This window comes from Podarcis melisellensis (genome assembly GCF_964234715.1).
Source record: "Podarcis melisellensis genome assembly, chromosome: 1".
Lineage (NCBI taxonomy): Eukaryota > Metazoa > Chordata > Lepidosauria > Squamata > Lacertidae > Podarcis > Podarcis melisellensis.
In genome coordinates this window covers 65,132,740-65,156,922 of record NC_138528.1, presented here as the reverse complement: position 1 = coordinate 65,156,922, position 24,183 = coordinate 65,132,740, and the positions used below count along the sequence as shown (strand labels likewise).

Here is a 24,183-nt window from a genome sequence, read left to right as displayed (position 1 = left end):
TCATCTTATCACTGACTCTATACCAGTCAGCTTGGAATGTTCATAAAATTGGGGGGGGGATTGGAACCATAGTACAGATTTATACAATGGGAAAGGAACTGGTCAAAGGGAAGAACACCAAAGCGTTCTGCTAAAAAGCAAACTTTCAAACTGGAAAGAGTACCCAGTGCAGATCCTCAAAGATGAGTCGTAGGACGTGCTGATCAATATTTCATTAGAGACACTGAGGAGTGAAATAGGAGCAAGCTGATAAAATCTACTGATTACATCAAGATAGGAAACTTTGTTAACACATGCAAGGATTAGGACATTTTGCAGGACAAACTGAGTAACTTCATGGTCCCTCCATGAAAGGGTCCCTTCAAATAGGAACAGAATCAAATGCAATTGTAATATGACCTATCTGTGTGTGTTTTTGTGTATATACACACAGACACATATAAACACACACAAAACATGATCACTTAACAGCTGAGATCACAGAGAGAGCATAATACACAAGTCACAGAGGATCACAGAGTGACCATAAGCCAGTAATATAATCACTTAACTATAACTCAGTCACATTTCCCAGAGGGTCAGATAAGTAGCCAATCATCTAATTCAATCTGAGATATCACTGGGATCTCTGAGCATGTCTGCAAAATCTTTCCATTTTGCCTCCCAAAGAGAATGGTGGTTTTTTTCAATTGCTGATTTCTAATGGTGCCCATCTGTAGTGCTTACAGCTGGGGAAAATAACAGACACAGAGAAAATCCTTCTTAATCCTAAATAGGGTGGTTGTTATTCAGTAACTTATCCAAAGCCTTGCCTAGGAGTTTTTTACAGTGCTGTAAAAATAAATACATTGCAGCTCAGGTGAGCTGCTGAAGCAGCTGTGTGATGGGGTTGGCTGCTGGCATTTGGGGAAATAGAGGACCTCTGGCTTGAGGTTTATTAAGAGGGTTGAGAGATCTTCAGGGTAGAGAGGAGCTCAAAAAGGAAGGAATTTTTTCTTTATTTGAAAGATTCTGGATTAAAAATCCCTAAAGCAAAACTATTGTTGTTATGCCTCCAAGAAAGATTATTAGACTGGGTTTCTGGCTTGAACCAATCTGACCTACGTTGGTACAGGATCATGGTTACAAGCCTTCTTATAGTGATCCAATTTCAAACTCATCAAAATGATGGCACTTCTTTTCACAAGGAGACTAAATATTAGATTTCTACTCATGCAGTGAAGCTTCCCCCTTCCCCACATACCCCCATCAATCTGCTTTGGAGATCCCCCAGTGCTCTGGAGCAGGTGTTGAGAAGTGGTGGTTGGGGGCTGCAAGAGGCATGGCAGGAGAGGAAAGGGAATTTCTATTGCACACGTGTGTGTCTGTTCTGCAAATGCAACTGCAGCACTAGATGCAGCTACATCTTTCCAATTCTCTTTGAGCTTCATCTGAAGCCTTTAATCCTGTGACAAAGATGGCACTGGTAGAAAGGAGAAAGCTAATGAAGAAGTAAACTTCTTTTTTCCAGCCTCTGCATAGTCTACACAGATGCTTGAACAGCTGGGCTATTTAAAAGATCAAGACCTCCTTGATTTATGATTAATGATGGCTGACCAGACCTGCTGAGTTACTGAACATGTAAAACCAAATCAGCAAGAAAAAGCCTTTGGAGGCTCAAATGGACTCCATAGACCAGACCCAAGCCAGTCATCTAATGCAGAAGTGCTAAGACTCCAACTTGATGAGGATATAAAATGATCGGAACACTTGAAAAATTGCTAGATTTGCAGGCTTTCTCATCATATTAACCTATTTATGCATTAAAAATAAGGTGGAAACATTAATTTGAGTTCTATCTTTGAGGATTTGTAATCAGGTACAAAGAATCATAAATTAAAATGAATAGGTTATTTTCTGATCTTCCCCTTGTCATTTTTTTTTTCTGTAGGTCTCCTACACTGCTAGCTTGGCTGCATACAGATTATTTTAAACAGTTTCATGGATACGCTTTGGTTGTGTGGCATTTCAAAGAAAGCACTGGTACCTTTTATAGAATTAATATTTTTAATCATTTGTTTCAGCAGCTCTTGTGTTTTTCTGGCATTAATACCTTGCTATTTTAAAACATCATTCTGATGATCATCCAACTTGTAAGTCAATAAAGTCAACAATGATTCTAAACTCTACTGAAAATAGATCTGAGCTGAAATTAAGGAACATTATATGAAAGACTTTCCCTCCATGAAATACACAACCCATTTCACTAATTAGATGGGAAGGCTGCAAAATGAGGCAAAGATGATGAGAAGCATGGCTTTCAGTCTTATTTGGCCTTGTGATAAGGATGTAGTTCAGTGGTGATATTCTCCATAGGTATGTTCACCTCATGAATTGCCTTCATATAAGAATCAGGATGCAAGGCCTTTGCTCTCTCCCACTTCTATGTGTATGCATGTATGAAAACTGCTTAAGAGGAAATGCTGTACAATTGCAGCATTTAATAATAATAATAATAATAATAATAATAATAATAATAATAAAAGTGACAGCTTTTAATTTTGAAATGTTCTACATTTTAAAATAGTTCAAGTTTGAATCTGTCCTTAAAGCAATCAGATGGTGCCACAGCCACTCAGAAGGCTCAAAAGAGCAGCCCTGGCCTTTGCATGCAAATACACATTGCACATCAACACCAGCAGCATAAAAAGCGCCAATGGAACTGGCTGCAGGGTTGGCCCTGCCAGTAGGTAGTGTGAGGCAACTGCCTCAAGAGGGCCAGCACTCTCCTCTGTTGTGTGTATGCCATGCAGGCTATCCTTCACCCTGCAGCCAGTGTTTAATAACTTCAAACGGCAGTCTGGTCAGCATCTGCATGTGGAGTGTAGGTGCTAGTTTGCCCTTTGCCTCAGGCAGCAAAAAGTCGGCCCTGAGCAGTCTTGCAAGTGATAGTTAAAGAAGCTATTGCTGGATGACACCTTCCTCCATGTCTTGCTCCAGATCTCACATACCTCCCATCTCTGCTGGAAGAATTGTGCATGATTCTAAACAGATATTTACCTTTAGACGTCTCACTGGTTAGCACCTTTTCACTCATTGGGATAATTTTAGAACCTCACTTTCCATGAGGTGAGTGCAACTCATGTTCCCCCTTCACATAAGGATCCAGATGCCAGATCCTTCGCTTTCTCCTGCTTCTACATTCAGTAAGCACACTTTCCTTCTGAATGCTCTTTTTACAAATGTATGAAAGTTGGTTAGGAGAGTAGAGTGAAATGCTGGATAAATGCAACATTGCCCTGTACAGTGGTACCTCGGGTTACAAACACCTCAGGTTTCAAACACTTCGGGTTACAGACTCTGCTAACCTGGAAGTAGTACTTTGGGTTAAGAACTTTACCTCAGGATGAGAACAGAAATTGCATGGCGGCAGCAGCAGGAGGCCCCATTAGCTAAAGTGGTAACTCAGGTTAAGAACGCACCTCCAGAATGAATTACCGTATTTTCCACTCCATAAGACGCACTTTTTTTCCTCCTAAAAAGTAAGGGGAAATGTCTGTGCATCTTATGGAGCGAATGTGTGCTCAATCGCTGACTCCCTTTCCAGCCCCGCCCCCTTGCCCAGGCCTCCATTGTTGAATGTTCTGCAGATGGAGGCTGTTTGTTTCCCCAGCGACATGTGACTGGCTGATTAGATTATCTGTCTGGAAACTGTAGAAACAGCTCCCTTTCCTTTCTTAAAGAAGCTGCAGAACTGTGAGTTGAAACCTATAAAACCAGGATTTTTTCCCTTTGCAGAGTAAGCTCAATAACTTTGAGCTGATCCTCAAAAAAGGGGGCTTTTCCTCTTTGCAAAAGAAGCTGCACAACTTTGAGCTGATCCCCCCAAAAACGGGGCTTTCCCCTTTTCCTCCTCTAAAAACTAGGCGCATCTTATGGTCAGGAGCAAAAAATATGCTAAGTTCATAACCAGAGGTACCACTGTATAACAACATTGACTTCAGTCGACATTTCAAAGTTTCAAAACATTCTACATTAAAAATATATATCAAACTTTAGTTTGAATCTGTATTTAAAGCAACATTCTCCAAGAACACCCCTGTATCAGTGGTGTAGCGTGGGGGGTGCAGGGGGAGCCGGCCGCACCAGGCACGACATCTGGGGGTTAGGGTTAGGGGGCGCAAATCCACGGGTTAGGGGGCGCAAATTACTTGCCTTGCCCTGGGTGCTGACAACCCACGCTACGCCACTGCCCTGTATGGTACTATGCAAGGAGTGAGTTGCGCTTTGCACCAATGCTGGAATAGATGAACCTATGAGGTGCCACCTCAGCTCTGTATGGCTGTGTCAGACTTGAGGCACTCAGCATGCCAGTTCAACAGCAGTGGCACAAACCTTTGCTTGCACTGCTGGGAGTTGGGCAGCTTGGAAGCTTTTGTTTTTGTTTTTTAAAAAAACCTGTACAAAAGCTGCTTGCAAAATAGTGGCATCACCTCATGACTAAAGGCCTGGCATAATCCTAATGCAGCACTTATGAACTCTCGTTTTTCACCCAGCTAGTGGCACACAGGGCAACTATAACGCAAAGCTACACATTAGTGAAGCTGATACTTGAATCTTTAATGAACGCAGGCATTACAGGCAGGTGTTAGCTCTACAAAGAGCACTTAATAGAGTGTTTGCAGGTGGAAGGGCAATGAGTTCTCTTTCATGCCAAAAAAATATGAATTTAGCTATTCGAAAACTTTTGAAATATTCATCTGCCAATTAAAATGCTGATTTCAGCTTCTAAGCGGTATAATAAAACTAATTAAATAGCTTAATAATTATTCCTCCGCTGAGATCCATGAGGCGTTTGCCGATATTTAGAAAATTCAATTTTCTGCCAACTCTCATCAAAAGTTCAAAATTCTTGCCTACTTCTGCAAAGTGAAGGGATGTTTTTACTGGGGTTTTTTTTTACTGGTCTGATGCTGAAAAAGTTAGGCCTGGAGTCCAGACCCTTGTAAAACCTCTTTTTCTTGTCAGTGCTGAAAAGTTAATTGGAAATTAGCTACAATAGGACATTAATGGTGGGAATGCGCCCAACTGTGGAAAGAAGAAAATAACCACTTTTTTATAGTAAAGGAGAAATTATAATTAAGTTACGGGAAATGATCCACACTAATTTGTACTTGCTAACATTTGTGTGATGACCTACTTGTGTGATGACCTAACTTTTTCTAGTCTTCTTAAACTGGCCTGTTAAATTCACAATTCGAATTTTGAATATTGCCGTTTCATATAATTTCCATGTTGTTCCTTGTCTTTTGCCACGCATTAGACCTAAATCCCTCAGTATATTGAAAATAGTATTGCTGAACTTACTTTGGGACGTGAGACTGTCAGGTTGCCATACACCAATCTGGACCATATTTCCCAATATTTCCCAGCCCTACCTCAGTATCGAATTGGTGGCACGTGCCCTTCTGGCTTGCACTCTTTCTAAGGACTGAGGAATGAGATTATCACCCCTCCTTTATTGTCCATTCTGGGTTGTCCAACCACTGCCACAGTGTCCTTTCTCTTGGTAGATCAAGATGAGCAGGTGACAGCGAAGGTTGCAAGGGTTTTAGCTGGGGCAATCAAAATAAGATCCACTATTTGACTATTGATTCAAACCCTAAAAAGTATTTTATATAATTGACTTTTTATTTCTATTCTTTGTATATTGTATTGTTGTTTTTATTGCTATAATAAAGCAATAAAGATTCTTCATTCATTTCCAGCCCTACCTGGAGATGACAGGGATTGAACCTGGGACCTTTGATCTGCAAGGCAGCTGCACTATCTCAGGGTTTGGGGAGATGGAAAACATTCCTGTTTTCCTGAAGAAACTGCCCAAAAGAGAGAAGGAGGTGTTGCTACTGTGAGCAAGCAGGTGAGAGGCAGGGAGGTGGCCTGGCACCCAGGTGAAAATCTGTCCCCTCTAGAGCGTCAGCCCTTCTGCTGCTGCACTTAATAAGGGTAGACCAAGAAGGTATTAGAAACCAAAATCTGCACCCCCACGTCAAGTTTCCTCTCATATTTTTCCTCTCATCGGATTTTCAGGTTGTGAACGCGGCAAACCCGGAAGTGTTTACTTCCGGGTTTCGCCACATGTGCATTGCACAGAAGTGATCTACTTACGGACTTTTCAGGGTGTGAACAGCACCCTGAAACAGATCACGTTCATGAGTAGAGGTACCACTGTGCTACATAATGTGAATTACAGTTTATTTCCCTTCTTGATGTCATTAGACTAGGCAGAACATAAGGTAGGTTGGGTGGCATGTTACTGAGAGGGAAGGGTGGGTGTGACATAGGACTGCCCTTTCACATGTTAGGCCCATATGTTTTTATGTGCAATTCTAATCTTACATACATATATAGGCTGCAGATATGAAAAACCAAAGAGTCCATCCAGATTGAAGGCAGGAACATCAGCATGTTCAATACACTCCATGTGTTTCTAAATTCTGTATTAGCAGAAAAGGAGCTTACAAACAGGGGACAATGAGTTTATTTTCACTGTCAGTTTCCTTGTGGCTCTCCAGAAAGTGTTTGATATGTTTTTTTCTAAAATGCTTAAGCCCATGTCACAGAATGGTAAACCTGTAAGAATACTAAATCTGCAAGAATAAATCCTATTCTAGTTTGGCAAACTCCATATTATTAATAGTGGATAATATTGTTATCAAGCAGAGAGTGCTTATTTTTCTGCTTAAACATCCTCAGCTGAAAGTTTCAGCAAAAATTAAGCTGCATGACTCAGTACAGATGTCTGTGAAGTATGAAAATGATCTGGGTTTAAAAAAAACAACCACCCCAGGCACAATAAAGTTAAGATTATGTATTTTATAGGATCACAACTGCTGGATTGATTGCACAAGTTATAAACTCTTCAATGAGCAAACAATTAAGATAAAAATGGACAAAGAGGAATTTATGTTGCCCCACACATTCTCTAAATGATAGAGTTGAGCCTTGACACTTCACTTATTAGTCGGGGTCACGGAGGGGGTGAGGTGGAGAATTCAGCAATATGACAATATGGTGTGCTATGATCATGGAGGAAGTGAGGGAACTTGCAGGACCATGTGCTTGCTGGATACCAGGGTGGACCTAAGGGCACTCTTCCATTAGCAGAAAGCCTCTTAGGTAAAGGTAAAGGGACCCCTGACCATTAGGTCCAGTCGCAGACAACTCTGGGGTTGCGGCACTCATCTTGCTTTACTGGCCGAGGGAGCCGGCGTACAGCTTCCGGGTCATGTGGCCAGCATGACTAAGCTGCTTCTGGCGAACCAGAGCAGCACACGGAGACTCCGTTTACCTTCCCGCCAGAGCGGTACCTATTTATCTACTTGCACTTCATCCTTTCGAACTGCTAGGTTGGCAGGAGCAGGGACCAAGCAACGGGAGCTCACCCCGCTCGGCGATTCAATCCGCCGGCCTTCTGACCAGCAAGTCCTAGGCTCTGTGGTTTAACCCACAGTGCCACCCACGTCCCTAGAAAGCCTCTTACCTTCTCAGAAATGCTGCTTCCAGCTTTGCAGAGAGCATTGCATGAGAAAAGTTATCCCAAATTCAGAAGAGTTTCTCAGTTTGGGCCAGCCAAATTGTGTAAGAGGTTACACAAGGTCATTCCCAAGACTTTTGTATGGCCCACTGGATTTATACACTGTATTTTCCGTATTGATATTCTGAAGCACAAATCAATGTTACATTGCATGAAAACTTCTGTAAGCTCTTACATAACTGGTTAAGGAACACGAAGCAGAAGGTAGGAATAAATGGACAGTTTTCCCAATGGACAGATGTCGAAAGTGAAGCCCACAAGGAACCTGTGTTTTTTTAACTTCTTCATTCATGAATTAGAGTTAGGAGTAGGTAGAGAGGCAGTAAAGTCTGCTGGTGATATCAGTTGTTCAAGGTGGTTAAAACAAAAAGGGATTGCAAGGAGCTCGGAAAGGATTTCTCCAAACTAGGTGAATGGGCAGTAAAATGTCATATACAATTCAGTGTAAGAAAGTGTAAAGTTGGGGCACATAAATCCTAATTTCACATATATGTTCATGCAGTCTGAGCTGGAAGCTGTTGACCAACTGAATGAAGTGTTGAGGAAACTCCAGGTAGAAAACTCCCAAGTTCAGAGGAGGTCAACAAGAGCAACAGTGGTCTCACTAAGTCAGTGTAATTGATAAATATAATCTTTCTAGCAGTACAGATGCAAAAACAATATTCCTTCCTAACTTGAACTAGCTGTTTTTTATTTGCTTTTTAGTTCATGAACCATTAGAAAACATGAAAGTCATGTGATTAATGATTTCTTGGAAAACTCAAGGGCTCCAGGACAAAGCAGACCAGACTGCAGTTTGCAATAGCACATTTCAGTAAGACTGACCACCCCATGCATAATTATTTAGGCGCAAACCCCAGTGAACTAAGTGGGACCTACTTCCAAGTGATGACGACTAGATTCAAACAACATAGCTATCAAAATACCACCATGTTAAAATAATATCTGCTAGTCTGGAAAAAGGAATGTGGACAAAAAGAGACCAAGTGCTGGACAAAATAAACATTACAAAAATATTTGGAGCTGATTATATTTGTTATGAATAGCTGCATACCAGCATCAACTTCCGATTTCTTGCATCTTGTCTGTCAAATTATTTTAAGATTGCAATCCTATGCATACTTAACTTGGAAGTAAGTTCCATTGACTTCAGTGGGGCTTACTTCCAAGCAAACATGCCTAAGATTGAACTATAAGTGTATAAATCCACTAAACTCCGCAGCCAACTTAACAGCACATGCCGAAATCTTTTCCCGTAGAAATCTGATCTTTAGCTGGAGTTGCAAAGCTTATCCCATGCCTGCAACTACAGAGATATTGATATCAACACAAATAGATTATGTTGTTTTGTACAGTATCCATCCTGCTGTGAAATAACCATCGAGACAGACTCTCTGAAGGTGAAGTTCAAGAGCCAGCTACTCACCTGAAAAGTCCCTGCGTGGTCTTCTTCTTTTTCTCCCTCTTTGCCCTCTTTCAAAGCAATCAGTGTGAATCCACGAAAATAAGCTGGAGTGGCAGCGGAAAGTGTTACTGGGGGCGAAAAGGCAGGAAAATAAGACTTTTAAAATGAGTTTGTTTCTACAGAGCTTTTAAACAATATACTTTAGACAGTACTGGTTCCGGATTCATTTATTTTTTTACAGTGGGTGGTGGCAGGCTTCAGTCATGGCACTGTCAGTCGGGTCCCTTCACCTGAAGGAAACAGGGCATGCAAACAGTGAATTCTCTTAGACTGCTTATGATGTTCTTAGATATTCTGTGGAAAGTGGAAATGGTAGGGCTGTTTGGGGCCCCTCTGCTGGACTTGGGGCCCTGGAAAATGTCCACATCTACCACCTTGATCTTGGCAAACACAGGGCTAACGTTTTACTAATGTTAGAAGACCAGCCACCATTTCTTAATAATGCTTTTATATATGCATATTACATACCTTACAGTGTTTCAAAATACTTTATGTACATTATTTTTTGGAATCTTTACAAGAACACCATAAAGTCAATCAACGCTATTATCCCTATAATTCAGATGGGGGCTGTGGCAGCTTGGAGTGGCTGTCCAAAGGCCTCTTGGCAATTTCACAGACGAAGCAACGTTTAAAGTGCTAACTTCCTGGTTGGGGCTGATCTCCCACAGTGGGCTGGAAGTGGAATTAAAACTGTGGTTCCATACAGCAGTTAATGCAGCTCTCTTGTTCCTTGTAACAATCCTACATTCCTGCAAAGCAATCATACTAAGGAGTGAATCCACTGTTCATGCACAAGGCTTCACATTCTAGAAAGTATGCTTAACTTGCAGTTTTATCTCTCTTCTTTTAACTAGCCCAGCAACACAACCTGCTGAACTTGAGCTGTTGTACAACACCAAGAGCATTTGATTTAAAATTTGTATTTGAAATTAAGTGTCCAGTTAGTGCCAATGGGTTTCTCTCTCCCCTCCCCCACAAATGCCAGTTTCATGAGAAGGGTTTTCTTTAGGACCTCAGGAGGAGATGAAAGCAGATAAGCTCAGTTGGTAGAGCATGAGACTCGTAATCTCAGGCTTGTAGGTTTGAGACCTGCATTGGGTGAAGGATTCCTGCATTGCTGGGGTTTGGACTAGATGATCCTCATGGTCTCTTCCAACTCTACAAGTCTATGGTTCAAGTGCTCCCTCTGTGTGTGCTCTGATCCTGTTAATTACTAGCCTCAGCCTTCCACAAACATTTTGCTATTTTCATTAAAACAAACAATGCATGTTAAATGCAAAGGTGCATTTGCATTAAATGTTGCATGTAGTTTGGTTGTGATGTGCCAGAAATTCCTATTGGAGAATGAAAAGCCTATTGAATTGGCCTATTGAATGAATTCCTATTGGAGAATGAAGAGCCCTTTTCTACCAAACTTGACTTTTGGTCAAATTGTTCTTATTATTTTTAGTAACACTTTGTGCAGAATCCTGCTTTATTTCTATGTAGTCTTATCTGGCTGTGAGAGTTTCCAAATAAGTAGATTCTCAATAAATGTATATACTTGTATTGATAGTTCTGGTTTTGATTCCTTTCCAAATGATTCCTTCCATCGAATTTTCTTTTCCATTGCTACAAGAGATCAGAATCAATATTTCCAGACAGCTGTCTACTTTGACCTCTTTCCTTAGTTTCAGCCACTTCAGAAACTACAGATGATTTTGTTTTTAAGGGGATTTATTTCCTTTTCCTTTCATTAAAAGTATAAAAAGACTTCACTTTAGAACAAAATAACATAGTGGCAGCTTCCACACTTTCTCCTGCTTACAAATAAGTCCAGCTGAGGATGTCATGGTGCTTTCAGAAAGGATAGTCACCCAGGAAGTGCAGACCATGGGGGAGATGAAAGAAAGGTCACTCACATACACCCCATGGTCACCTTGAAACCAAGGCAAGCTCAACAAAAAACCTACCCCTCATCTATGAAAAATTCTTCCTTCTCCTTTGATAATTTCCACATGCAGTTCCTTTTCTCATTGACAGAATGGTTGGAAAAAGCACTTGGGGGGGGGGAATCACCACATAAAAGTAATGTAGAGTAGACCCATTAAAATCAATGAGCTTGACTAAGTTATGCCCATTAATTTCAATAGGTCTATTCCGAGCAAATCTTAGTGGAATATCACCCCTCAAAACTGTTGTTGATAAGCAGTGTCCAGTGCACAGCGGAATGATGAAAAGTATGAGCCAACATGCTCTATACTACTTTATTTACAGTTCAAAGCTGGTAAGTTACAGAAAAACATTTTCCCTCTGCCAGAGCAGAGAAAGCGTCATCTCTCCTCAAAAGCACGGAGAGAGTCACAAACTGAAACTGCAAAGAACAGTGAAAAACAGGAAACCAGTGTACGTCATATCCAGTCTCCCGTTCCCGTGGGAAAAACCACCAACAGTACAGACTCTGTGGAATGTAAACAACCTGTCTCGTGACAAGCACTTCGCTGCACAGAGAAGAAAGCAGAAACCAACATCCTCCCCCTTTCTGTGAACATCTCTGGGCAGCGTGTTCGTACAATATCAGTACAAACCCAACTTCTGCACATAGGTACAGTGTTGATCCCTTGATACAATCTTGGACAATACATCAGCAGGAATTTCATTACCTGGCATATAGGACACCGTTACGAGTCCCTTCTGAATACATTCCCTAGCATGTTGCAATTTCAATTGCAAGTGCTTCGTGCTTTGCTTACAACCTTCAGAATTCAGCAAAGCCAAACATGCTTTGTTGTCCTGGTAAACCTGGATTGGACATTTGACAGGAATTTCCATGTCTTTGCACAATTGTAACAACCATTCACAATCTTTAAGTGAATAAGACAGTGCATTCAGTTCAGCTTCACAAGTACTTAAGCTAACTGTTGTTTGCTTCTTGCATGACCAATCAAATAGACCCTGATTGTACTTATAGCAAACTCCAGACGTACTTTTCCTGTCTGTAGTGTCACTTCCAAAACTTGCATCTGCAAATATCTCAAGACCACCAGACTTCTGATTGTTAAATCTCAGTCTGTAATGCATAGTGCCTTTCAAATACCGCGCTATGCGTTTCAGAGCTTTCCAATCCTTAACAGTAGGATTGTTGACTAGTCTGCTTAGCAAAGTACAGCTAACAGCAATGTCTGGTCTTGAACATCTGGCAATGAAGTGTAGCTTGCCTAGCACACTTCTGTACAGTGTAGTGTCAGAAAATGCTTCTTCAGTGTCATCTACCTGATAACCTGTTATCATCGGTGTGTCTACAGGATTAGCATCCATCAGGTTTAGTTTGCTTAACACATCAGCAATTTTCCGTGACTGGTGTACTAGAATGTTACCATCTTGATCTCTCTCTATTTCCAGAGATAGGTAGTTGTTTATCTTTCATGTCAAAGTGCTCTTTCAGTTGAGCTAGGGCGTTATTGTACATTGTGACATCTTTCCAAAAGAATAAAAGATCATCAACATAAAACAAACAATACAGTTTCTTTTGCCCCTCCTCTTTGACAAATACACATGGATCAGATTTCCCTTGCTTAAAACCTAGAGAAAACAATACTTCAGTGAGTTTTGTGTGCCAACACCGTGCACTTTGTTTGAGACCATAAAGGGACTTTTTCAGAGCACAAACAAATCCCTGTTTTACCTGTACGCCATCAGGTGGAAGCATATAAAGTGATTCATTTAGAGATCCGTACAGAAAAGCTGTATTCACATCATGGTGACTAATGTGTAGATTCTCCTCTGCAGCTAGCTTGAGCATAAGCCTAATGCTCTCATACCTCACGGTGGGTGAGTAGGTCTCATGATAGTCTCCACCTGGTACCTGTGCAGTACAGACTCTGTGGAATGTAAACAACCTGTCTCGTGACAAGCACTTCGCTGCACAGAGAAGAAAGCAGAAACCAACAAAAACAAGCACAATCTCAGTCGAAGCTAAACTCAGCAAACAGAATTAGTATGTTATGGCAGTGGTTCATTAGGTCAATATCCATTTCCACCCCTTCTTGTATAAATCCCTTCTTAGTTAGTAGGATTCACATTTGTTCCTCCTACAGAGAAATGTGATGGGATCACAGCTACACAGATAAATGCTTAATTCCCTTCCTTTATACAACAAAGCCACAGTAGCACTGACTAATGCAAAGCTAGGCAAAATGTCAAAAGTGCATTGCCGAAGGGAATGGATCTCTCTCCCCATATTTTTTTCTACTCTGTACTAAACAATGTACTTCAGTTTTCATATTGCTTTTTCAGAAGAGGCCACAATAAACCAAAATGTCACATCAAATTGTCAAAGAGGAGTTGTTTGTTGGTTACTTTTTAGGCAGGGGAGGACCCACTTTGAAATAAAACTAAAACATTTTCTATGGACAAAATCACTTGTGAATTCCCTGCAGATTGATTGCATAATGCTTAACTAAACTGGTTGCAGATCACAGTTTATTCTATTAAAAAGAATGTATACAGTGGAGAATTCAAACCAGTGTTTAACACTCTGGTGGAACGAGTGTATTATTCCAGTTTAATATAAACCAATAAAAGGGAATCTTCAGTACGGTCTATTTTTTTTTCTGCTTATGGGAATAATTTTATGTGTTCTAATTTTAGTATTCTCTTTCATGAGTAGGTGAGCATCTAGTGCTCATGATTTATATGGCAAGCCTCCTAATTTTATCACATCATGGAAGCCAGTGCTACAGCGTTCCAGAGTCATTTGACTACATGAGTCTCCTAGTTATTAGCCCCCCACCCCATTTCCCCAGTTCTCCTGGTTATAGGGCAAAATCTGAATACATGAATACTAAAATCAAACAAATACTCACAGTGTATTCATACTTAAAAGTTTCTGCATTTGATAGTACAGTGGTACCTCAGGTTAAGTACTTAATTCATTCCGGAGGTCCGTTCTTAACCTGAAACTGTTCTTAACCTGAAGCACCACTTTAGCTAATGGGGCCTCCCACTGCTGCCACACCGCCAGAGCCCGATTTCTGTTCTCATCCTGAAGCAAAGTTCTTAACCTGAAGTACTATTTCTGGGTTAGCGGAGTGTGTAACCTGAAAGATATGTAACCTGAAGCGTATGTAACCCGAGCTACCACTGTAATGCTGTGTTCTTTTTAAACGGCTGACTCACAATTACAAACTAGCAATTATTATTTCCATCCATGTACTCTTGTATAATATCATGCCAGTATGTAATCAAGAGAAAAGTGCATTGTAACTGATACAGTACCCAAATTGGGAAAAGTTTGCCAACTATTACTTCTAGTAGGGTTTTTACAATAGCCTCTATCTCACACACCCCAACCCCACATTACAACTTCAAGCAATTAGGCCAATTGGTGCTTTTCCCTAGGAGAGGTCCCATCTTAATCATTTCAATGGAACTTACTCCCAACCAAGTATGCATAGGATTGCAGCCTAAGCCATACACAACCCATCAGCCCTGATTGATGGCTTGACCAGTGCTCGGCAAAGCAACCCTCCTGGTTTCCCCCACCCACCTACTTAGGTAGGTTTAGCAAGCCCCTTGTGAACTGCAAATCTAAATTAATGTTCTGTATCTGTCTTGGTGACTTACAAATGTATGCATGTAAAGTAAAATGTGTCAAACCTTCCAGATCATGTATTTTATTTATTGTATTCTTTTCTTGCTCTTCCTTTAGAGAAAGGCTATCATGAGAAACCCAGTTCTCTGATCTCCCATTCAGGGGTTCAGAAAAGGTAAGCAATGTGTAGGACTGGGGCCAAATTTATATCTGATGATCCAAACCAGATTTTGTTTTGCTTGGATTTGTTTCACAATCCAATCACAAAGACAGCCAAGTGACCCCTTTTGTTAGGACCAGCATGCTTTCTATATGCAAGGTTCATCATGTGATATGTGACAACTCTTTGTCAGGCTGGACATTCCAGTATACCTGATAGATTGTCTCCACCCCCATGGCTCAGCCCAGATACTGAGGTCCTCCTCTGATGGTCTTCTGCTGGTTCCATCACTGAGAGAAGCGAAATTACACAGAACCAGGAAGGGGGACTTCTTGGTAGTGGCACCCTCCCTGTGGAACACCCTCCCTTCAGATGTTAAATAGATAAAGAACCACACAACTTTTAGAAGACATCTTAAGTCTGGGAAGTTTTTAATGTTTTATTATGTTTTTATATATGCTATAAGCTGCCTAGAGTGGCTGGAGAAACCCAGCCAGATGGGTGGGGTATAAATAAATTATTATTATTAGACAAATAGTAAAAGAGGAAAAATAGATGATGAATGTTCAAGACAGACAAAATATAATACATCTTCACACACTGCATAGTTAAACTGGGGAGCTTGCTACCACAAGCTATGGTAATGGCTACCATCTTGGATGGCTTTAAAAGATTAGACAAATTCATGGAGGATAAGGTTCTTCCATAACTCTTAGCCACAATGACTATGTTCTACCTCCACTGTTGAAGTATGCCTCTGAATACCAGTTGCTGGAAACAGAAGGTGTGGAGAGTTCTGACATGTTTTGGTTCTGCTTATGGTCTTCCCATGGGCATCTGGTTTGCCACAATGAGCAGAGAGGCGTAGGTGGTCCTTTGGCCGGATCCAGCAGGGCTCTTTTCATGCTAAGATATTTCTGACCCCACCCCACCAAGCTTATCCATGCACTGAGTTTTTAAAATCTGAAATTGAAAGTACTTTCAGACATAAGGATGTATCCAATGCTTTCTGAACATAAAGCTGCTGAGGCAATGCTCCTCTCCATTAAAGTTCCCTACCCACCTTTGATAGTGACATCAACAGTTGTGGATGGTTACTCAAAATGTTGTGCCTTCTTACACAGCCACTGTTAGCTGGTGCCTCTATTTCCAGAGAGACCTATGCCATTAAGCCCACCAATGTAGATCGATTAACCCCATTGCAACCTTAGCAGCATTAGATCACACCATAGGAAGGAGGCCCCCACATGACTGTTGCTGCATATGAAAGGGCCCTCAGGCACAGTCCCATGTCTGTTAAAGGGGTGGGAGTCAGGATGAACTATTAGTGACCCTCTCTCTGCTTCGGTTCCAGAATTGCTACTCACAGTTCTAGAAAATCAAAACTCCCACAGTTATTTAATCTTTTAAAAATCATGTACCGATTTTCATTTGTAGCAAAATGCCAAAGTAGTTTTTAATATATTAAAATAATATAAAATCCATTAAAACTGATGACTCAAACATAGGACAATAACTAGGACACTGGGCAGCAGGAAACACTTGGTTTTCACTTGATGGAAACACCTATCTTTGGAGCCATCTTAATCTCAGTAGGAAGAGCATAATATGGTGGGTGCCACACATAAGAGTGTAATACTACTTTCCTGCCCTTTGCCTCAACACTGATGGGATGGTACCGGGGCACAGAAACTGTGGCTCCCCAGAAGTTGTTGGACTCCAATTCCCATCAGTCCCTGTTCAATAGCCATGCTGGCTGGGCTGATAAGAGCAGATAAATTCATGGGAAACAAGGTTATCAATGGCTACAAGTCATAAGGGCTATATATTACCTCCAGCATCAGAGGCAGTATGTCACTGAATACCAGATCATGAACAAGAGAGTGCTTTTGTTTATGAATTGGCCACTGTGGGTGACATGATCCTGGACTAGATAGGCCTTTGCTGTGATCCTGTGGGATTATTCTTTGTTACTGTCTCTACAGTCAAACCTTGGTTCCCAAACGGCTTAGCAGACAAACATATTGGCTCCCAAACGCCAAAAACCCGGTTTTCGAACTTTTTTTGGAAGCCAAACATCAGACGTGGCTTCTGCTTGAGTGCAGGAAGCTCCTGCAGCCAATCGGAAGCTGTGCCTTGGTTTTCGAACGGTTTCAGGAGTCTAACGGACTTCCAGAACGGATTACGTTCGAGAACCAAGGTACCACTGTATATGCAAATTTGGCAGCTCTGTGAGAGGACTAGAACAGAAATTGTCAGCTTGTAAAAAAGCAAAGCTCAGGAATTGTTTATTACAGGTACTTATGTATCTTTTAGTTTCAGGAGGGGAGGGTTCAATCTGCAGCCATATTTTAATGCTTTTTACCTACAATCATAAAAGGAAAAATGTTTTTCTAAACTATTGCTAAGAGTGTCAAAGTTTTAGCAGGCAGAGTGTTAGGAAAACACCTACACTCATGATGCTAAAAAGAAAATCAAAAGAGCTGGCAACGACTTCCTCTGCCACTTAACTGAAAGAATTGAGAGAGCTACCTTGGATACAGCAGGCAAGAGGATAACAGGGACCCAAATGTAGACTTCACAACACAATCATATGCATATTCAATTTGCTTGAGCATAAGTCCCACTGTGTTCAGTTGCACCTACTCCCAGTTACATGTACATAACATTGCAGCCTTAGACTTTTGTCATGCTTCAGGCAAAGGAAGACCTGGGAGGTTGAGGAACAGGCAGAGAAGGAACTTTCCTACCTTACCCTCCTCATGCTCTCAGGTGAAGACAACTCTTTTAGGTTTATCTCATCTCTCCTATTGCTTCTGGAACAATGCAATCACTACAGATACCACATAAAGCATATATAGGCACTGCATTTAAATAGTAGTTTAAATGGCTATCCACACCCCACCCTGGAATCCCAGGGAATGTATTTTGGTGAGAATGCTAAAATAAATCAAGTACACTGACAGGAAGGAGGCTTTTCTCATCCTCACAAAATTATTTCAGTGGCCCTTTACATATTGCCTCCAAAGAAGAAGTGTAAGAGAGGGAGAACAAACCGGATGGGACACAGTGTTGCCTAAAATGTGCACCCACTAATTATATGAATAATTGCTTTGCTTTTGGTAAAAAAAAAAATGAGGTGCTGTTATAATGATAAAAGTGTCATGGGTGCCAACAGAAAATGGCTGCCATGGGCAGCAAAGAAAGAGGTCATGGTACTCTGTACTGGTGGGTACTGTTACAGAAAAAGCCGTATGTATAGGTGCAAATTTAGAAACAACGAGTATAACTTAAATACATATAAGGATAGTAGGGAAGGCTAGATAAGACATGTGCCTGCTTAGTCTGCTGTCCAGATGCTAATTGTTGATGGGCAATTCCTAGGCACTCTCTGCTCTCCCCCGTTTAATGGTTCTTTATCTTTAAGCCCTTCAAATCAAGGAGTGTCCCCTGTCAAGTAGGACATATGGCCACACTCCTCAGAAAGGACAAAAGGCACACTGACAGTTGTTTTACAAGCTGCACCTTTCCACATGTGGCCATGTTTTCTACCCTCCACGTGACAGAATCCCTTTTGAGCCCATGAATGCAAACAAAGCAGCATAGATTATCAACAGGTCCTGAACATATGCTAGTAAAGAGAGAAACGTGTGGTGAACTCTTCCACAGGAACATTTTCCAGACACATCCTGCCACGTGGAGACCAAACTATTGGCCAAAGGGGAAATCAGTTGTGTGAAGCATCTGCTAGGCAGGAAAACAACTTGTCCCAAGTTCCAGGCCATCCTGTGATATTTTGCTGCCTCAGGTGGAGCAGCAAATGGTGCCCTCCACCAAGACAAGCTGGACCCGAGGCACAAAATCCCACAAGCACCTCTTCATCTCCCTGGCAGCACATATCCAGCAGAAATCAATTAAATAACCAACAAGTCATCTGCCTGAAGTGGCCACCTCCCTCTGCCAGCTCTGCCATGTGTTGATTCCTCTCTCTGCAAAAGTGTGAATCTTCTTCCCATGGTTAAAAACCACCTCACACCCTGTGCTCATCCAAAGAGAAGTAGCAGTTGTGAACAGGAAAATCATGCTTGCTCTTTCTGTTTGAAGAACAGCTCCAGGTGGCAAAGCCTTCTACCAGAAACCCCACGCAGTGACAAAAACACATAAGAAACAGACTAAGGATTTGGCACCAGGAGGTTCCCCCTCTCCCCCACTAATGCTCTCAGTCCCTGTTAACATCATTTGCTGAATCTTTGGCTATAACTCAGCTGTCTTTCTCAGCATCTTCTGCCCAGTATTTCTTGCTTCCTGGTAATTTATAGGCAACAAAGCCTCAGTTTGTCCTTAATTAATCAGCTTTGCCTCTTACACAGATTTTGTTCAGATAAGACAGATATTTTCTAAGATCACTGTTATTACTTTTTTTAAAAAAACCAAACAACTGAGCCTAGGAAGGATTTTCCCCCCAGACTGTGTGATGTCATTTCATGTTGCATGAGAGAGACTTGTTAAATTCTTGTGACAGTTAATAAAAATAAAGCTAAGTGACAACATTAAACTGCTGTAGGAAACATAAAGTTATACTTACAACATTTTCTCATGCTCCTCCCATCTGGCTAAGTTTTAGGAGGATCTGGAAGAATTTAGCTTTGAAAACTACAAGTAATGTGTGCTAAATTTCCAGTGTCACATCCTCTAATGAGCCAGAGATCAGAATCCGAAAACTTTTACCACTCGTAAATGTGTGTGTAAATGATTATTTGATTGCATTCTGCTGGCAAAAACTTCATATTTCCTGCAAGTTTGTTCTGGAAGTTTATTTGAAAGTCTATTTTCCCCTCCAGATCCAAGAAACAAAAAACCCTTCTTGGCAACTAAAAACAATACTCTGTAGAACTTTTCACTGCGAGTAATTTTCAAACCTTTGCAAGAATATTTCCAGGCCATTAAGAAACCAAATAGGTAGATGCCAAGTTGACTTGGCACAGAAAAGAGTTGGAAACTCAAAGTTCAGCTGGTCACCTGTTCATGGAGAATAATTTAGGGTATGGTGGTTGTTTTACATGTAGATTCAGCTTTATTTCTTTTATTCAACCCATTTTCCTTCCAACTGTTAAAAAAACCCAAACCAAACCCCAAATATTCACAAGTTGATAATGTTCCCTTGCCTAAGAATATAATCCTGTCTGGGTTTGCCTCATGGGAGAAGAAGGATGCTCTTTCACTTACTTTAGCTAAAGGTTGTGGGGGTGGGGAAGATGCCAACCTCAAAAGTTGGGGCTACCGTAAGGTAACTAGGTTAATGAGTTTGCAATGTTAATGGGATCTGACACTTTTGCTCAAGGGCGCATTCAAGGTGGGCTTATTTTCCCAAAATATTTTAAAATAATAATTGGGGGGGGATGAAGTGCCCTGCTAGGGAAGTTAGATATTATTATCTTAACAGTGATCTGCTGTTCAAGATGAAAATGTGATTTGTAGATATGTCTCCTATTATAAGGAGACACTCTGATTCTGAGAAAACTAGAGGAAACCTCTGAGCAACATTTCGTAGAATATTCACCCTCAGGACTCTTGCTGTCAGGAATAGGTGAAACTCTTTTTCCTTCTTGGTTGTTTTTTTTTTTTTACTTCTTGGACTATATTTTCAGCGCCAAGGCTCATCCTGAGTGCTCCTGAGGGCATGCAGAGTGCTTTCTCAGGGCAGGAATTACAAGTAGCATAAACGCCAAGTAGTTATCCTGGGACCTAAGTGAAAACTGTGAGGAAAGCTGGTGCCTTTTCTTGGCCCATCTGCTCTCCCAGTCCTATTGCTTTTCCTGTCGCACAGCAAGACCACTAGCAGCCTATTAAGTATCTTCTGCCAAGTGAAATAATTTCTAGTCGCAACGCTGGAAAAGTGCAAGGGGCAATTAAGGTAAAAAGAGTAAGTCTGGGTGCTGCGTCGTAGAACAGGGCTTCCTTTTACCCCCCGTTAGCATGCATTAAGGGGGTGGGGAGGGAGAGATAGCAACACACACAAACTCCATTTAAAAAACAGAACAAGTGTTGCTCCTTATTTGCAACCCACCCCCCTAACCAGCGTCGTGCATCGCAGCAAGTTGCCTCTGTCCAGAGGGGAAGACCTCTCCCCCCCCCCCCCGCCCACCATCCCGGTTAGTTGCCCGACACTTGCTGCGCCCTTTGGAAGCGGCCAGCCCCACTCACCTCTGTAACTGTTTCCGGGCTTGTAGAAATCCGGATCGCCTTCCACGCGGAGGCTAAATTCATTATATCCCTCTCGCCTCGTGCCTTGGGCTCGCAGGATCCGGCTGCAGTAGCCTTCGGATTTGGGGGCTCTCTCTAAGGTCTCGTCGGCGAAGGAAGCGAATGTCACCAAGGGGAAAGCGCACGCCAGCAGCGGCCAGGCTCGCCAGTACCCGGGAGACTGGCGAGGGGCTGCAGGATCAAGCCCCATCCTGGGGCGCTCTCAAACCCCGACGACGACAGCAACTTTGCGGGAGGTGGCGGGGAGGGGAGCAGACTCGACAAAGAGGCAATGGTTATATCTGGCTGGGGCGGCGAGAGAGAAATAAAAAGCGCAGCATGGGCAGCTTGGAGGCGAGGGCAAGGGAAAGGTACCCCCTTCCCCTCCGCGCGCTCTCTTCCCCTCTTCTTGTCTCCGGAGAAAGCGAAGCCAGGAACTAAGCAACGCAGCCTGCGCTCGGCTGCAGCCCGCGATGGGTGCCCGACCCCCCGGCTGCTCCCCCGGTGCGCGGAGGAAAAGCGAGAGCAGGCAGGGAAGCGGCTCGATCTCAAGGACCACCTTAGCCGATGCGAAGGAGAGCAGCAGCAGCAGGAGGAGGACTGATCTTGCCCAGATCCGAAGTGAAGTGCTGTTTTGTTTCAGACCTTGTGATTAGCAGCTCGGCGATGTTTACTTAGGCAGCCGAGCTCTCTTCGCAGGGGTCGGCGAAATAGCGGAGCAAGGGTGCGTGGGTGGCTGCGCGGCGCCGGCGCCAAGACACGTGTGTGTGTGTGTGTGTGTGTGTGGTGGGGAGTGTTCCCCACTGGGCGGATCGAACGGGAGGTGCTTTGGGAACCGATCACCGAAATCCGTGCCCCAGTCTATAGGAACTCTGCGGATGAGAAGGGACAAGGAGGCGGAATGCCCTCCCTAAAAAGCCAGAGGACCCCTGAGGTAGAGGGACACGTGTCAAAGCCGCCCCTGCCTCCAAGCCTCCCGCAAGGCTTGAAGTTTCCGAAGGGCAAACTTTGGCAGCATCACGAAGAAGGGGGCATCATTTGTTATTTGAAGGATTTATCATTATTTATTAAATTTCTAGAGCGCCCTTCGTTCGAAGACCGCAGGGCGGTTTACAAAAGCGTACAAAGCTAAAGAGATGCCCCCAAAGCAAATAAAACAAGAAAAAGAAGAAGAAGAAAGTGTGTTGCACAGCAGCCCGATCCTATGTGTGGTTACTCGAGAGAAAGCACCACTGTCAAATTGCCTGGTTATCCGAGGGTGAAGGGAAGTATAGAAATTTAATAAATAAATAAAGAATAAATAAATACATTCAGTGACACTTACTTGGAAATAAAAATGTCGTTATAGAATAAGGCAGGTGGTTTGTGACTGTCTGGTGGATGGAGTCTGTGGTGCCCTTGGGCTCCCACTTAAGCAGAACTGGCAGGAGGATTAATAATAATAATAATAATTTATTACTTCTACCCCGCCCATCTGGCTAGGTTTCCCCAGCCACACTGGGCGGCTCCCAACAGAATATTAAAAACATGATTAAACATCAAACATTAAAAATTTCCCTAAACAGGGCTGCCTTCAGATGTCTTCTAAAAGTCAGGTAATTGTTTATTTCCTTGACATGTTGCCTTGCTACATGTTGGCACAAGCCAAGTAATGGACATTGCCAGCTCAAGGTGGTCTCCACAATATCATTAATTCCAGAGTCTTCAACTACCAAACTGCACCACTGGATGGCGTCTTTGGAGGCAGGAGAGCTGCTAGTTGTGGTGGATAGTGCAGTTGAGGCGGGAAGGTTCAAAGGCTTGGGCCTACCAGCAGGGGACCTGGCTGATTAGAGTGCAGGAAACAAAACACCTGGTTATGGATCCAAGGCAAGAATATTGACCAGAAAGGTAAGATACCTGATGGTAGGTCTGGAGTGAATAACTCCAGAGGTCCAGAGTGGAGAAACTATTTCAGTCCAAGGGCCACATTCCCTTGTCAGGAACCTTCTGAGGGTCACATGGGTGGGCAGGACCAGGTGGGAACAGAAGCCAAAGCAGGTGAAGCAACAGTTGCGACTCTTACCTATGCAGAGTAAGGGCTCATCCACTCTTCTGTTTGTGCCACAATTTCTAGGCACCGGTCTGATTTGTTTTTTGGGGGGTTTTGTCCCAACACTTTTCTCGGGAAAAGTCGCTGTTTACTACTAAATTGGAACAAACATCAATCTGTGGGAAGCCCTATGTTTCAGCCACATAGAAGTCAAAGGCATCTATACACCTACCTACATCTTTCTCTGTCCTCAGCTCCTCAAGAGACATTATGAGGAAAACAACAAGCCAAGAAAAAAGCACTTGTGGAAGCAAGAGAGCAGGACCAGAAAGAGCTGTGGCCTGGAAAGGAGCAATTCCCCAGGGAGATGCCCAGTGACCAGGCCTGAGGTCCACCACAAATGGGATGAAAAGGCATGTCAGCAGCAATATTTTCAGTGGCTCAAAAGCCTTTGTAATTGGGTTCACTTTGCAGAATGCTTTTGGCCTGTTGCAAAACTGTCCATCAGGACTGAGCAGGAGCCCCTTGAAAGAAAGAAGTAAAGGAAGCTGGAAAAGGGACTCTTGGAGTTTCTGCTCTCTCACGTCTTCAGTCTAACTTACTTTGCACATTTGTGGCCAACTGCTGCTGGTGGTGGTCCACATTGCCAACCATAGAAGCCAATTCCTAGGGACTGAGGTTCCTCTGCCCCCCAATAAAATATTTGAGAGGGCAGGCCCCCAAAGTTGATGGGCATTACCATTCAAATTGTGTGTGTGTAGCATATTTTGCGATCAATTATCTGGGGTGAGGCTTACTTGTCCCCTCCAATATTTTATTCAAGTTGGCACCCCTGCCAACTCAAGACATACTGAACCCCTGAGAGATAACCATCAACAGGCACCAGGCAGGATGCATAATTTAGATATTTCCAATCCATTGGCCATCATCACCAAGGCATGCATCTCTGGCATTTTTTCCTCCCTCGCTACAGGAAAAGCACAGGACTGGTCAGGACACAGCAGCTACTAGGGAAGATAATATGATGAAGGAAAAGGACTGCTCATGGTGCCCTCACCATTTTCCTTTAAAGTGAATGCATTATCTCCTCATACCTACGAAGCATCCTGTCGTACATTTTTAAAGAATCATG

At 42.6% G+C, this 24,183-nt stretch overlaps 1 protein-coding gene across 1 annotated transcript in view; it reads right to left on the bottom strand.

Annotated features, from left to right (window-relative positions):
• SPON1 (spondin 1) overlaps window positions 1–21,831 on the bottom strand; it is a 268,015-nt gene extending 246,184 nt beyond the window's left edge. The window contains exons 1-2 of the mRNA XM_081906840.1: window positions 20,981–21,831; window positions 9,003–9,109 (exon numbers count right to left, since the gene is read on the bottom strand). Of these exons, the coding sequence (XP_081762966.1) occupies window positions 9,003–9,109; window positions 20,981–21,230 (357 nt within the window). The 5' untranslated portion in view covers window positions 21,231–21,831. The remainder of the gene's footprint in view (window positions 1–9,002; window positions 9,110–20,980) is intronic.
• Window positions 21,832–24,183: the final 2,352 nt, after the last annotated feature.